The sequence below is a fragment of the Cyprinodon tularosa genome, unplaced genomic scaffold (genome assembly GCF_016077235.1).
Source record: "Cyprinodon tularosa strain WSP-4 unplaced genomic scaffold, ASM1607723v1 ctg166, whole genome shotgun sequence".
NCBI classification, from domain to species: Eukaryota; Metazoa; Chordata; class Actinopteri; order Cyprinodontiformes; family Cyprinodontidae; genus Cyprinodon; species Cyprinodon tularosa.
Genome location: NW_024038493.1, coordinates 1748925 through 1762443, shown reverse-complemented (window position 1 = coordinate 1762443; position 13519 = coordinate 1748925). Strand labels below are relative to the sequence as shown.

General features: G+C 36.9%; 1 protein-coding gene across 4 annotated transcripts; it reads left to right on the top strand.

Moving 5' to 3' along the window:
• Positions 1-3611: 3611 nt before the first annotated feature.
• Positions 3612-13385, top strand: LOC119780813 (cyclic AMP-responsive element-binding protein 1-like). 4 transcript variants are annotated; one of them, XM_038281013.1, is made up of 9 exons: positions 3622-3770; positions 3854-3936; positions 9125-9220; positions 9297-9431; positions 9508-9605; positions 9691-9830; positions 9902-10084; positions 12309-12462; positions 12549-13385. In XM_038281013.1, exons 3-9 carry the CDS (start codon positions 9134-9136, stop codon positions 12691-12693), a joined length of 942 nt encoding a protein of 313 aa, XP_038136941.1. In that variant the 5' UTR covers positions 3622-3770; positions 3854-3936; positions 9125-9133; the 3' UTR covers positions 12694-13385. The 4 variants fall into 4 exon arrangements, with proteins under 4 accessions (XP_038136938.1, XP_038136939.1, XP_038136941.1 ...); XM_038281012.1 differs by having other exon boundaries at positions 9109-9220; XM_038281010.1 differs by lacking the exon at positions 3854-3936 and having other exon boundaries at positions 3612-3770.
• The last annotated feature ends 134 nt before the right edge of the window (positions 13386-13519 follow it).

Here is a 13519-nt window from a genome sequence, read left to right as displayed (position 1 = left end):
GCTGGTTTACTGGTGGTTCACTGAGAAAAATTGAAATCTAAATAAGTCATTTTTTCTTAAAATAAATGCATTTGTTCTTGGATTAAGGAGGTAAAAGAGACATTCTGCCAATGGAACAGGACAATTTACACTTAAAATAAGAAAACACAACTGCAATGTCTAATTTCAAGTGCATATTATCGAATTATCTTATTTTAAGACTAAAAATACTAATTCCATTGGCAAACCATTTCATTTACCTTCTCAAATTAAGGGTATATACACTTAATTTAAGACATTTTTATTCATTTCTAGATCGTTTTTCCAGTGTTCTTGTAATTTTCTAGTTTGATCTTTTAGTTATCAGGCTCCTGTCCTGTGGAACCAAAGTACCAGTTTTAGACACCCTGTCTACCTTTAAGGCTAGGCTTAAAACTTTCCTTTTTGATAAAGCTTATAGTTAGAGTGGCTCAGGTTATCCTGAGCTATCTCTATAGTTATGCTGCTATAGGCTTAGACTGCTGGAGGACATATGGGAGCATTTTTCCTCACTGCTTCTCCAAAAGGTGAATTTAAATCACTTGATTTTGATTAACTTTAAATGGAGGCAACTGTTGCAGAGAGAGTTTTTTAGGGATTTGATCCTGTCTCCAGACAAAGATATAAAAAAATATATAAATATGTTAGTTGTGACCCATACTTCATAAAATTGGTAAATTTCGGACAAAACTTTGAGATTTGTTGTTAATTAAAGTCATAGATGATAAAAACTGTCTGATCCTTCATCCTGCTTTCCCCAACAGCAGATATTAGCCTTCCTTTTAGTCCAGCAAATCAACTATTGTACTAATTTCTGCATTAATATTAATACAGATGATTAAGGACACATATCTTAATATCTAATTGACTTTGGTGCTGCTAAAAAGATTGGCTGCTCAAGACTTCCTCATGTACGGTAATGAAAAAAAGCTTGTCCTTCTTAATTATTCTACAAATATAAAATATTGGTAAGTTAAACAATGAAAATTTGCTGAGTGTTTAAGGCCATGATGTAATGATATTTAAACTGTGAGGCAGATGTTCTGTTTTAGAGGGACTTAGATTGTTTTGTTTTCTATAGACCAAAGAAGCTAGACAGGCAGAAATATTGGTTGAATTTAGTTCCATTATTGTTGCAAGCAAAGTATACATTTTGTAAATGGAAACTTAAAAATAAAATTAAATTCTGAAAGGAAACTTTGAAAAAAAATTAAAATTAAAATGTTTATTTTATTGTAAACTCAACTCATTTCACTGCATTTTATCAGCTTCGTACTAGGTCTGTTTAAGCAGGTATTTGTTTGATATTTTTTTGTCTTTTTTTTGCTAATATCTTATCACTGCAGTACTGAAAACTTTGATAAAAGCTAAAAACCTTAACCGGTTTCTGTTAAATGAATATTCATTACAAATTTGTTTTCAAAGTTAAAAAATAATATTAAAAACACAAATAGTTGCACTTTATGTATTTATTTATTATTAATTTTACATTGGCTAGGCCTCTAATACATGGAGTGAACTTTGTTCCATTATTGTTGCAATCAAATAACATGCTTAGTAAATAAAAAGATGGAGAAAAAAAAGCAATTCAGATATAAAACTAAAAAGAAATCTTAATAATAAAAAAGCTTATATGTTTTATTTTAAAGTATTTAATATTTTCCATTTTCTTTTAAATCTTTATTTTATTTTTTTCAGATTGAATTTGTAATTTGCATTCTTTTCTAACTGCATTTTACAAATCAATTTCTCTTTACTTATGAGAGAGGGCATTTCTTTTGGTTGGTATGGACAATACAATATTTTTATTGGTCCTGGTGGGAAATGAAACGTCTTCAAACTTGTCCAGTGGATTGTTTTTTTTTTTTTTTTTTTTTTTTTTTTGGAATTTTTATTGGTCAATGTGCACATCAAGAAGAAAGATGAATAGATGAAAGTTGGAAGAAAAATAAATAAATGGATATGAAAACAATTAAGGAAAAAAAATGTAAAAACATTATATCTGAAAAACAAAGCACAGTAATTACCAAACCCTTTTTTATACAAAGGTTAATTTAGTTTCCTTTGTGCATATATATACATACATATATATATATATTTTTTTTTTTTTTTCAGTTTTGATCATTTATTAAATGTGTTTATTGATTTGCAATAATATCGGATCTGTCCAGGGATGATGCTGAGAAACTAGTCCATGCATTTTTTACTTCAAAGCTGGACTAATGTAATTCTATACTATCAGGAAGTCCACAAACTGTATTTAAAAGCCTTCAGCTGATCCAAAATGCTGCAGCCAGAGTCCTGATGAAAATTAAAAAGAGAGATAATATCTCTCCTATCCTGGCTTCTCTTCATTGGCTTCCTGTTAAATCAAGAATAGAATTTAAAATCCTCCTTCTCACATATAAAGCCTTAAATGGCCAAGCTCCATCTTATATCAGAGATATGATTGCTAATTTTGCTCCTAACAGAGCACTCCATCTATCAATCTGCAGGTTTTATAGTGGTTCCTAGAATTTCTAAAAGTAGAAAGGGAGGCAGATATTTTAGTTATCAGGCTCCAACTACCAGTTTTAGTCCGTGAGGCAGACACCCTGTCTACTTTTAAGACTAGGCTTAAAACTTTCCTTTTTGATAAAGCTTATAGTTAGAGTGGCTCAGGTTATTTTTACTTGTTACTTATTTATTGTAAGTGCATATTTGGCTTTTATGTGTGTGACTTTGTACGTATGTAATGATGTGATGTAATTTTGATGCCTATCTTGGCCAGGTCTCCCTTGCAAAAGAGATTTTTAATCTCAATGGGTATTACCTGGTTAAATAAAGGATAAATAAAATAAAAATAAATAAAATTATCCTGAGCTATCTCTATAGTTATGCTGCTATAGGCTTGGACTTTTAGAGGACATAGGGACCCCTATTTCATAATTTTTGCTTCATTCTATCTCTATTCTTCCAGTCTACAGAATCTGTTAGTTCAATTTCTAACTTTTTGCTCTCTCTGCTATTTCTCATAGTAGCTTCATCTGGTCTGTTGCTGTTTGGCTGTGACATCATCCTGGAGAGAAATATCAGCTGTGCTGCTTCCATCAACACCTTTGTTTATAGATGTTGGAGGTCTGATTGTTTTTCCAGTGTAGTCCTGTTTCTCTGACTGTGACTGGCTGGATGTGCTCTCTTCATCCTCTGACAAGGGAGCTGGCTCGGAGCTTGTCTGCCTGGCTGTGTGTTTCCTGGACGGGGTCGCCTTTTACATCTGCTTTCTGTATCTCTGCTTCCGTCTCCTTGAACCCCAGTCGGCCTCGGCAGATGGCCGCTCACACTGAGTCTGGTTCTGCTGGAGGTTTCTTCCTGTTAAAAGGGAGTTTTTCCTCTCCACTGTCGCTACAAGCATGCTTAGTGTGAGGAATTGTATATGAGTCGATGCAATCAACTGGTTTTCCTTATCTAGAAAACTTTGAATCAATTTGACTGTATGATACTTAGTCAATAGAAAAGCAACATCCTCGGCTATCTCCGTTGTTCCCCTCCCATTCCCCTCGGTAATTTCCGGAACCCTTCGGCTCCCTCCGCCGCCCTTCGGACCTCTCCGTCAGTCGATCCCATCGTTGTCGTCGTCTGCCTCGTCCTCCTCTCCGTGTTGTTGTTCTCGGTGACGCGGCGGAGGTGTAGCCTGACGCGGTCTCTTACGTGTCGGTCTGAATAAAAGTGGAGCTCCGTAGACCCGGGAGTGACGAAGCGAGTCTGTGTTGGTAAGAGGACACGCGTCTGATGTTTGCTAAACAGATAATATACATGGCTGCCCGCTGAAGATAAACTGAAAATTTCCGCACAGGGCCAACAAAGAGATCATGGCGGCGCCTGTTGCAGCAGCAGAGCCTCACAAAATGAGTCAGTCTCTGCAAGGCTGAGACATAGGTATTAATGTGGGAGTGGGCTTTATTTTTTTTATTTAATACACCACACTGAAATTGGCTCCGGAGTTACGTTTTTATTCAATGTTAACGTAAAAAAAGTTAAACCAGTAATGAAATAAAACGGATAAAATAAATGTGTGCATCTATTTTAGTTCTTTAGGGGGGAAAAAGCTCGGTTGGAAGGCGTGCAGACATTTCCCTCCAAAGCTTCCAGCTAGCAGCTAGCTTAATCAGTTAGCCTAGCTGCAGGAAAGCTACGTTCAAATGCTAACGCTTTAGCTTCAGTTGTTAACACGTGTTTAAAAAGTAAATTAAATATATTAATGTCTCATAAATGTAATGATGCTAAACTCTTGGCGTCATTCAATGCATTGCTGTTAGCCACCTATCATGCTAACGGTGTTAGCTTCCAGTAGCTGTTAGCTGCTCGCTTAGCCGCGGTTTATTTTGGCTGGTGATTATAAAACAATGCGGTATGTTTCAACATGTTCCAGTTTTAGCCTCGTGTATTATTGTGTAACTCCTGTAAATATTTCTGTAAATGTTGCAAACGGGGTTTCCTGCTGGAGGTGAAGCCAAACCCCACCCTCCTCCTTAGAGCATTTAGCTGCAGAGAAGATTTAGAAAAAAAAAATAAAGAGGATTCCAGCTTTATTTTAATGACAACAATCTGATCCTTGTTTTTTTTTTTTTTTAGAACAATTAGCAACTAAATTGATAAATAACCTGTCACTGCATTTAATGGAGAGGAGATAAACCATATTTTGTTCTGTTTTGACAACTCATTTATAAGGTTTTATAAATTAGATTTTTTTTTTAAATAAACTAAATGTATGATTTTGCTAATTTTTCTTTTATTTTTTATTATATTATGCCTCCTAGGTTGTTATCATCCTTATATTTTTGTTTTAAACTTCTAATTAAAAGTAAAATATCTGACTTAAGGCAGAGAGTATTTATTTAACCAATTATCCATCTTCTTCTGCTTATTCGGGGTCGGGTCGCGGGGGTAGCCGCTTCAGTCGAGAGGCCCAGACGTCCCTCTCCCCAGCTCCTCCGGGGGAATCCCAAGATGCTCCCAGGCCAGCTGAGAAACATAGTCCCTCCAGCGTGTCCTGGGCCTCCTCCCGGTGGGACGTGCCTGGAACACCTCACCAGGGAGGCGTCCAGGAGGCATCCTAATCAGATGCTCGAGCCACCTCAACTGGCTCCTCTCTATGTGGAGGAGCAGCGGCTCTATTCTGAGTCCTTCCCAGATGACTGAGCTCCTCACCCAATCTCTAAGGGAGAGCCCAGACACATTACGGAGAAAACTCATTTCAGCCGCTTGTATCCGGGATCTCGTTCTTTCACTCATGACCATAAACCGACCGGTAAAATTGAAAGCCTTGCTTTGTGGCTCAGCTCTCTCTTCACCACAACAGACCGGTACGGCGCAGCCGCCGCACCAATCCGCCTATCGATCTCCCGCTCCATCTTCCCCTCATTCTTTTATTTAACCTTAAACGAAAATGGAAAAACACTTGAGCTCCATAATCTACATATAACATAACAAATGACATGTTTGTTCATTAAAATCAGAGACTTAACAGAAAAGTTAACTGTTAAATTTAGTACTGATTTCTTAGTAATGTATTTATTAGGGATGCATGATATTGGGATTTTGGCCGATATCCGATATGCCGATATTTTAAAACTCATGTAGCCGATAACCGATATCGATACTGATGTTAAAGCTGGACAAAAATAAGTAGTCATTGAAAATAGCAGTTTTGAAAATTCAAAGACACTTTGAAAAATAATATACTCAAATATATTTTCATATGCTGATATCAAATTGATTTTTAAAAACGCGATATCGATCTATTTTACTTTCAAAATCTCGTGAAATTTCATTGTTCTGTTACAAACTCTCGTGATATTTTGCAAATTCTTGTGAGATTTTGTTAGTAAAATAGATTGATACCGCGTCAATATATCAACATATAAAAATATGGCAAAATTTCGTGAATTTTCGGGGGATTTCGTAGCATAACGATGACGTAGCAATATTTCATTAGTAAAAGAGATTGATATGATGTTTTTAAATGGCAATATATCAGCATATGAAGACATTGTGATATTTTAATGTATCAATATTTTTTCCCTCGTCTTTAGAAGTTTTTAGTTCTATAAAAAAGAAGTTTTTGAGGAAGAAGAAGTATTTTTTTTATTTTTTTTTTAGACTTTAGAAACTCAGAAGCTGATCAAATATCGGGTTAAATATCGGTGGGGTGGCCGATGTCCGATATTCAGTTTTAAGGCCGATACCGATAGGTGGCCGATTATATCGTGCATCCCTAGTATTTATTTATTGTTTTTACATTCTTTTCCTCATCTTGTTTATAGAGCTGCTCGAATAGGCATTAAACTATTTATAGTTTAATGTTTTCATTTTTCTTGCAAGGAAAAGATGTCCCATATTTAGCTGTTGCTAGTTTCCACCTGTAATGTCTGCGCAGGTTCGCTGAAATAGACATTTACATTATAGAATGACTTTAGAAATATAGTATTTGTAGAGCATGATTAACATTTCAGTTCAAAAGAAATCATGGGTTATAACTACTTTACAACACTTGCATTTATTGTATATAAATGTGGAAGTTGTACCTTTATTGATGTCTGCGGCTTGTGAATGTTTTCCTCATAACTGAGCCTGCTGTAATTTTTTAACTTGTGTTTTTCTGGAAGTGTGTCATATTATGTTGCTAATTTAAAATAGCTTTGGTTGAAAATAAAGTATCTAAGTGCAGCAAAAAACAACAAAAAAAAGGTTTCCAGCCATCATTAATTCATCTTAGGGTCAGGAAGTAACTTTTTTTGCAATGTTTATCTTCTTTATGAGTCAAATTGTAGAAAAAACTGTCAAGACTTTGCTGCTAATTACTGTCCCGTCTGAAGACCTTTTTACAAATGTATGCAAATAATTGACTTACGATTAATTGTATTTAATGAATGCTTAGATTGCATTTTTTCCAGCTAATTGATTGATAACGCCCGTTTAGGAGTTTCACCTGAAGGTTGTTTATTCTTCAGGAGAGCCTCGCTGTTATTTGGTAGAGAAAAAATGTCAGAATGGATCCAGAGTTCAGTTCAGTTTATTTCCCCTGTTTTTATTGGATCCAAAGATGCAGAATGAACCTTTTGGAGTTCTGTTTGTAGATATAAATACTGGGTAAACTCCTTTAGTTCTCAACTACCTGGCCTCCATCTAGCTGTGCTGCATAGAGCAGAAGCAGAACTTCACTGCTGTGATGATAGGAAAGTGGCTGCATGACGCAACACATCCCATTGATCTTTTGTTTTTGTTTGCTTGAGTTTTAGGGGAAACTTTCAATAATGCGCTCTGAGAGCTGACCTTATTTTTTTTTTTAAGGGGCCTGGAAATGTGAATGAAAAATATTGCTGTTTTACAATAAATAATAGAAATTATAAACACTTAATGTTAGCAGCTCGCTGTATCACAAAATGAGCTGGTTTACTGGTTATGAGTGTATAAAAAAAAATTCAATTTAGGCCTACTAATGATTATTGTATCAATTGATTAATCTGTTGATTATTTTTTCGATGAACCCTTTATAGGGCACTCAGTGAAGTACTTTGAAAATCGAAATTTCAAGCTGATAGTATTATTGGAATCCAGGACAAAACCTTATTACCTTTGGAACATTCAAAAAATATGAATATTTTAATGGCAAAAATCAATGTCAATGTAATAACAAGAAACACCAACTTGCCTGAATATATTAGGAAAAATAACAAAAGTGCTTCTATAAGAAATTCATGAAAAGCACTTGGTCTGAAAGAGTGAAAGAAACATTTTTTTTTTTTTTTTTTTTGGTGAAACATAAACATAGATGCATTAATGCTGATACTGGCACTTACGTTTTTTTCTTTTTAAACCTAAATATAATTCTTGACTAGGCTTATTAACTTTTTAACTTTACTTTTTAACTTTTCAATTAGCTTTTTACCTTTTTTCTTGACTTGTTAACTTTTCTTTTTCAACTTAATATCCAGTAGGTAATAAATCATTCAAGGGCTCATCTAATTGGTCAAAGGCCAAAGTAAGATGTACAGCCATGTAGCAGGATCTTTGCTGAATGGCTGGGTGTAGATCTTGTGCTTCTAGATCTCACTGGGGGGGGCTCTGTAAAGGGGTATACAAGTGATCAAAAACGGTACCTTGCCCTATAAAGTGTTTGGATAGCTAAGGGTTCCTTAAAGACAGAAACCTTTCCACTGGTTAGTGCTGTTTTTTTAAATCCTAAAAATATAGTGTAGAATGATGTGTTTCCGGGTGGATCATCTAAATAAGTGGTCCTTCTAAATGTCAATCATTCTGGTGATATGTTAACGTAAGGCCGTCCGACGAGCTCGTCCCCATTTTCACTTATCGGTGGTCAGTCTGACATAGTGGAAAAGTAGCAAATCTTTTGGAAAGTGAGCTTGTATGAGCGATGAGAATAGCAACTTTTAAACAGAGCGTGCACGAGGAGAAATAGGCTCCTGCACACTCTCAGGTGTTTAGGGGCGGGTACAGGGTTGTTTAAGTGCATTTTATAAAGTGGAGAGGGCAGGTCTTTTTAAAAATCTGCGGCAATACTCCATTATACCTTTAAATGCAAAATATTTATATATTCTTTGGAATTTGATATAATTACTGCTCTAAGTAGGTCGCTCTGTCCGCTAAATTCATTCTAGTTAATTAATCGATTACCAAATTAGTTGACGATTATTTCTATGATTACAATTCATCTGATAAACTATTTTAGCCCTAATTCAGTTCTATTCAATTTTATTGATTAATTGATAAAAATTTATTTACAAGGTAGCTGTAGTTTGGACGGAGCAACGATGAGATTTAATACTCCGTCGTTTGGAAGTTAAAAAACATAAATTTGGAGGGAAAATATTGGAACTATATAATATGTAAGAAAAAAGGATGTTAAAACAACAAAAAATAATTTAAAAATTTTGAAAAAAAGTTATTCTCTAAACTTTTTTTTTTTTTTTTATGTTGATGAAAAGGTTGTTGCTTTTTTCCATTTCCCGGAGCTGTTCTTTGCAACAATAAAGGACCATATTTCACTCCATACAATCCGACTCAGATTTTCTTTCTCTGATTCTGAAGGTTTTTTTTAATTCAGAGCCTTTAAATGAAGATGGAAGCCGGTACAGAGGTGCAGCAGAGCGGCGAGGCGGCGGTCTCCGAGTCCGAAGCGCAGCAGATCACCCTCACCCAGGTAACTCCGCCCGTCGCTGCTCCGCTGACGGTTCGCTGCCCCGTTCACCCGGTAACCCCGAGGCTCTGTTTTCCAGGCGCCCATCACAGCGGGCCAGGGTCAGGGGGTCACCATCGTGCAGCTACCTAACGGTCAGACGGTGCAGGTCCACGGCGTGATCCAGGCCGCTCAGCCGTCTGTCATTCAGTCACCGCAGGTTCAGGCTGTCCAGGTAAGGAGGAACCAGAACCCCCCGGCACAGAGGGCTGCTTCTTCTTCTGTGCTTCTAAGCTCTGTGCTGTTTGTAGATTTCCACCGTGGAGAGCGAGGATTCGCAGGAGTCTGTAGACAGCGTCACAGATTCGCAGAAGAGGAGAGAAATCCTCTCCAGGCGGCCATCTTACAGGTCAGATGGACGGAACTAGAACTTCTGGTTCTGTTTGCACAACTGTGGCTAAAACCTCTCTCTGCTCTCCTTTCCGCCCCAACAGGAAGATCCTGAACGACCTCTCCTCAGACGCTCCCGCTGTGCCCCGGATCGAGGAGGAGAAGTCAGAGGACGACTCGGGTCCAGCCATCACCACTGTAACCATGCCCACTCCCATCTATCAGACCAGCAGCGGCCAGTACAGTAAGTCCTCCGCCCCCTCCGTGCCGTTAGCAGCAGAAAGCGTGGCCCTGACCTCCCGATCCTCTCCTCAGTCGCCATCACTCAGGGCGGGGCCATCCAGCTGGCCAGTAACGGCACAGATGGCGTGCAGGGACTGCAGGCGCTCACCATGGCCAACGCCGCCGCCACGCAGCCCGGGACGACCATCCTGCAGTACGCTCAGACCAGCGACGGCCAGCAGATCCTGGTTCCCAGTAACCAGGTGGTGGTTCAAGGTCAGGCTTTTCTTCTTCTACTCGTTAAATTGCAGCCGAGCGCCGCGTAGACCTGGACAGAACAAAACAAATAAATCTGAAAGGTTTATCAGAACCGATTCAAAAAAAAAAAAGATGGATTTTCTGTCACCTGTTAAACCAACGTTATTTTATTATATATATAAATTCATCAGCTGTTAGATGTTAGCATAAAACCAGCTTTAAGGCTGATTGATCGATTACTGTAGGAACTTGATTCATCCGTCATTTCAATCTAAAACAAGAAAAAAGTTTGGAGACATTTGGAGTTTAGGGTTAGAAAAAACACCTTTATTTACTGTTAAAACAAATATTACAGGGTTTTCCACACCATTAAAAGTCATTAAATTATTTTTCAAATTGAAGCCTTAATTGGCATTAAAATTCATTAAATATGATTACAGTGGCATTTAAAATGCTTGATAAAAAAAAAACAATTATAAAAACAGTTCTGTCAGATATATTATATATATGATATATACTGCTCATACCGCCGTATGTTTGGAAAAGAAGCTCGAGGTGGAGAAAAAGCTTGAGAATGGTAAAATGCTGATTCAAAGTTTCTGCGGGTCATAAAAAATAATTAGAAGTCATTAAATTATAATTTTTTAAATTAAGGTCTTAATTGGCATTCAAATGAATAACATTTGATAATCGTGGCATTTAAATGCTTCAGAAAAGAAGCTTGAGGCGGAGAAAAGGCTAGAGAATGGGGAAAAATGCAAATTTGAACCAAAGTGGCGGGAAAACGAGGAATTTCAGGACACGGCTGCAGCCTGTCGACTGTGAAAATGACAAAGGATTTATATATATATAAGAGAGAGTCATGGGTACTTGTTGATGGCATTAAAATAATTTCATAGAGCCTTAAATTGGAGTTAATTATTCCTGTATAAACCCTGTATGAAAAGGTCTCTTAAAATTCTGGGTGATTCATTAATAATTTCATGAATCAATCATGAGGCTTTTCTAAAAGGTGAATCATATCATTACCATCTTATATTTCAGATTCAGTGGACAGGTAGGTTTGCTGTTCCTTACTGATTAATAAATTAGTTTTATTCTACTGTTGTGTTTGTTGAGTAAAACTAAATAAGATGAAAATAGTTCTTATTTCTGTCAGTTAATACATAAACACAGGTAGTTTAATCCTTTATCTGAGAATGAAACACACTTATATGTCAACATCTTCATCTGAGACTCCTCTACCAGACAATCTACTTCATTCTAAAAGCCAAAATGCTATTTGACTCAACAACTCTTAGCGACAAATTAACGAATTATGCATTTCTTCTGAAAGCCAACAAGACACTGAATTTATAGAATCAAACTCATTTGCAAAACTGATGATTTACAGCTTATTACTTGACAAATTCCTCCAAAAACAGCAGCAGCACCAAGCAATGCCCATAAAATCTGTCCTTCTTTGCTGTTTTTCTCATCGAAAGATATTTTAATCCAAACAAACATCTGGTATGCATCCAACTGCTTATTATTCTGCTAAAAGCTGCTTCCTTTCTCCTATTTACGGTACTACAGCACAGCCGTATTTGGGAACGGTACCTTTGCTACCTCTGCTCCTGTCTTCTGTCCATCTAATACTGGTCTGCATCATTGGATTCTGTATTCAACAAATGGTTATATAGATATGCTACTGCGTCCTCTGGCATTTTTTCTACTTGGCTTTATATATATAATGGTCTGAAAAAGATAAAACCTGTGATTTTTGTCTTTTTAATACCAAATATATAGCAGCATTCCAAATTTTAAATTTCAAGAATAAATTCCAAACTTTCTAAATAAGCACAGTAGGAGTTTGCTACAATAAAAATACAGAACTACATAAAGATAGCTTTCAAATTCTGTGTATGAAGTTTCTGTATTTTTATTTTAATGAATAGTTAATTTTTAATATATATTTTTTGTAATTTTTAATGTTTTAATACAAAAAATAATATATTTTTTAATAGTTATTTGTTTTTTTTATTACTTTCTGTAATTTTTTTTGGGTTTAATTCTTTCCATATATAGTTTTCACTTTTAGACAGTGCGACTCCGCCTTAAACTTCTAGGATTATCCGAGGGAAGAACTTGAGTTTGGTGAAAACGAGCAAAGCGGCCATCAAGTTATTCTTCTCCCTTAAAGAACGTTTAAGTTTTACATCCACTGCAAATACCTAAAACTCCTTTTTGTTTTTTCCATCAGCTGCTTCAGGCGATGTCCAGGCCTACCAGATCCGGACTGCTCCGACCAGCACCATCAGTCCAGGGGTAGTCATGGCAACCTCTCCCGCATTGGGATCATCAGGAGGTACAGAGGAAGTAACACGGAAAAGGGAGGTTCGACTGATGAAGAACAGGTGCTCCTTCTCTTTATCCCTTAAAAAAACTAAATTACTAGTTTACTTGTGAACGGATGTGATGATGTCATCTGCTCTGATTGTAGGGAGGCAGCCCGGGAATGTCGCAGGAAGAAGAAGGAATACGTTAAGTGTCTGGAGAACCGGGTGGCCGTGCTGGAGAATCAGAACAAAACCCTCATCGAGGAACTCAAAGCCCTCAAAGATTTGTACTGCCACAAATCGGAGTAGAGGGGGGAGGAGGGGGGGTCCCCATGTACAGAGACTCAGCTCAGAGCCACGCATCCAGAGGCCACGCCTCCTTTTCTACTTCCCCCGCTTTCTAAAAAAAACAAACAAACCCAACAAACTGCTGATTAATCTGAGCAGGAATCACTGGGACAGAATTAGCCCCGCCCCCCCATTGGTTCCCCTAGAAACAGAGGACATTTCCAGGAAAGCATTCCAGTCACTGGTGTCCCAGTTTAAACTGGGACAGAATCACCAGCAGAGGATGGATGAGGGGGGGGGTGTATTTGACCTGTTACCCTGAACTGGAGGTGGGATGCCATGTTTTTTTTTTTATTTCTGCATTAATCTGCCTTTTTATTTACTTTTTAGGACAAACAGCTAAACATGAACTCAGCTTTAAACTCAGTATTAAAACCTTTGTTGTTTTTGTTCTTACAGGAAAATTAATCTATTCAGTTTTTAAAAAGACTCATAAACAGAATAAATCAGGGTGAGAAAGTAAAGATGTTTGCTAACTTAGGAGGCAGAAAGCGGTTATTCTAGATGAGTTTTTCTTCTTTTAAAAGGAAAGTGAATCTAAAAATATGTGCTCACTTTTATTTTTGCTGTATTTAGTTGTTTTATTAAACAAAAGTAAGCATGTCGGGTTAAAAATGGCTTTTATAAATATGAACTTAACGGTTGGCAGGAGTTTTGAAAACAGGTTCTGATATTGGCTAAACTGAAACGGAAAAAAACTGAGAAATTGGGGGAAGATTGAGAAAAATGGGAAAAAAAAGTACAACTTGAAGAAGCGCTAATGTTTTTTTTTTTAACTAAATCCATT

Bases quoted from the DNA above. Each gene is read 5' to 3' on its own strand.
- LOC119780813 (XM_038281010.1), top strand. From the start codon at position 9,134: ATGAAGATGGAAGCCGGTACAGAGGTGCAGCAGAGCGGCGAGGCGGCG. The intron at 9,432-9,507 runs GTAAGGAGGAAC...TGCTGTTTGTAG, and splicing joins CGCAGGTTCAGGCTGTCCAG to ATTTCCACCGTGGAGAGCGA. The intron at 9,606-9,690 runs GTCAGATGGACG...CCGCCCCAACAG, and splicing joins TCCAGGCGGCCATCTTACAG to GAAGATCCTGAACGACCTCT.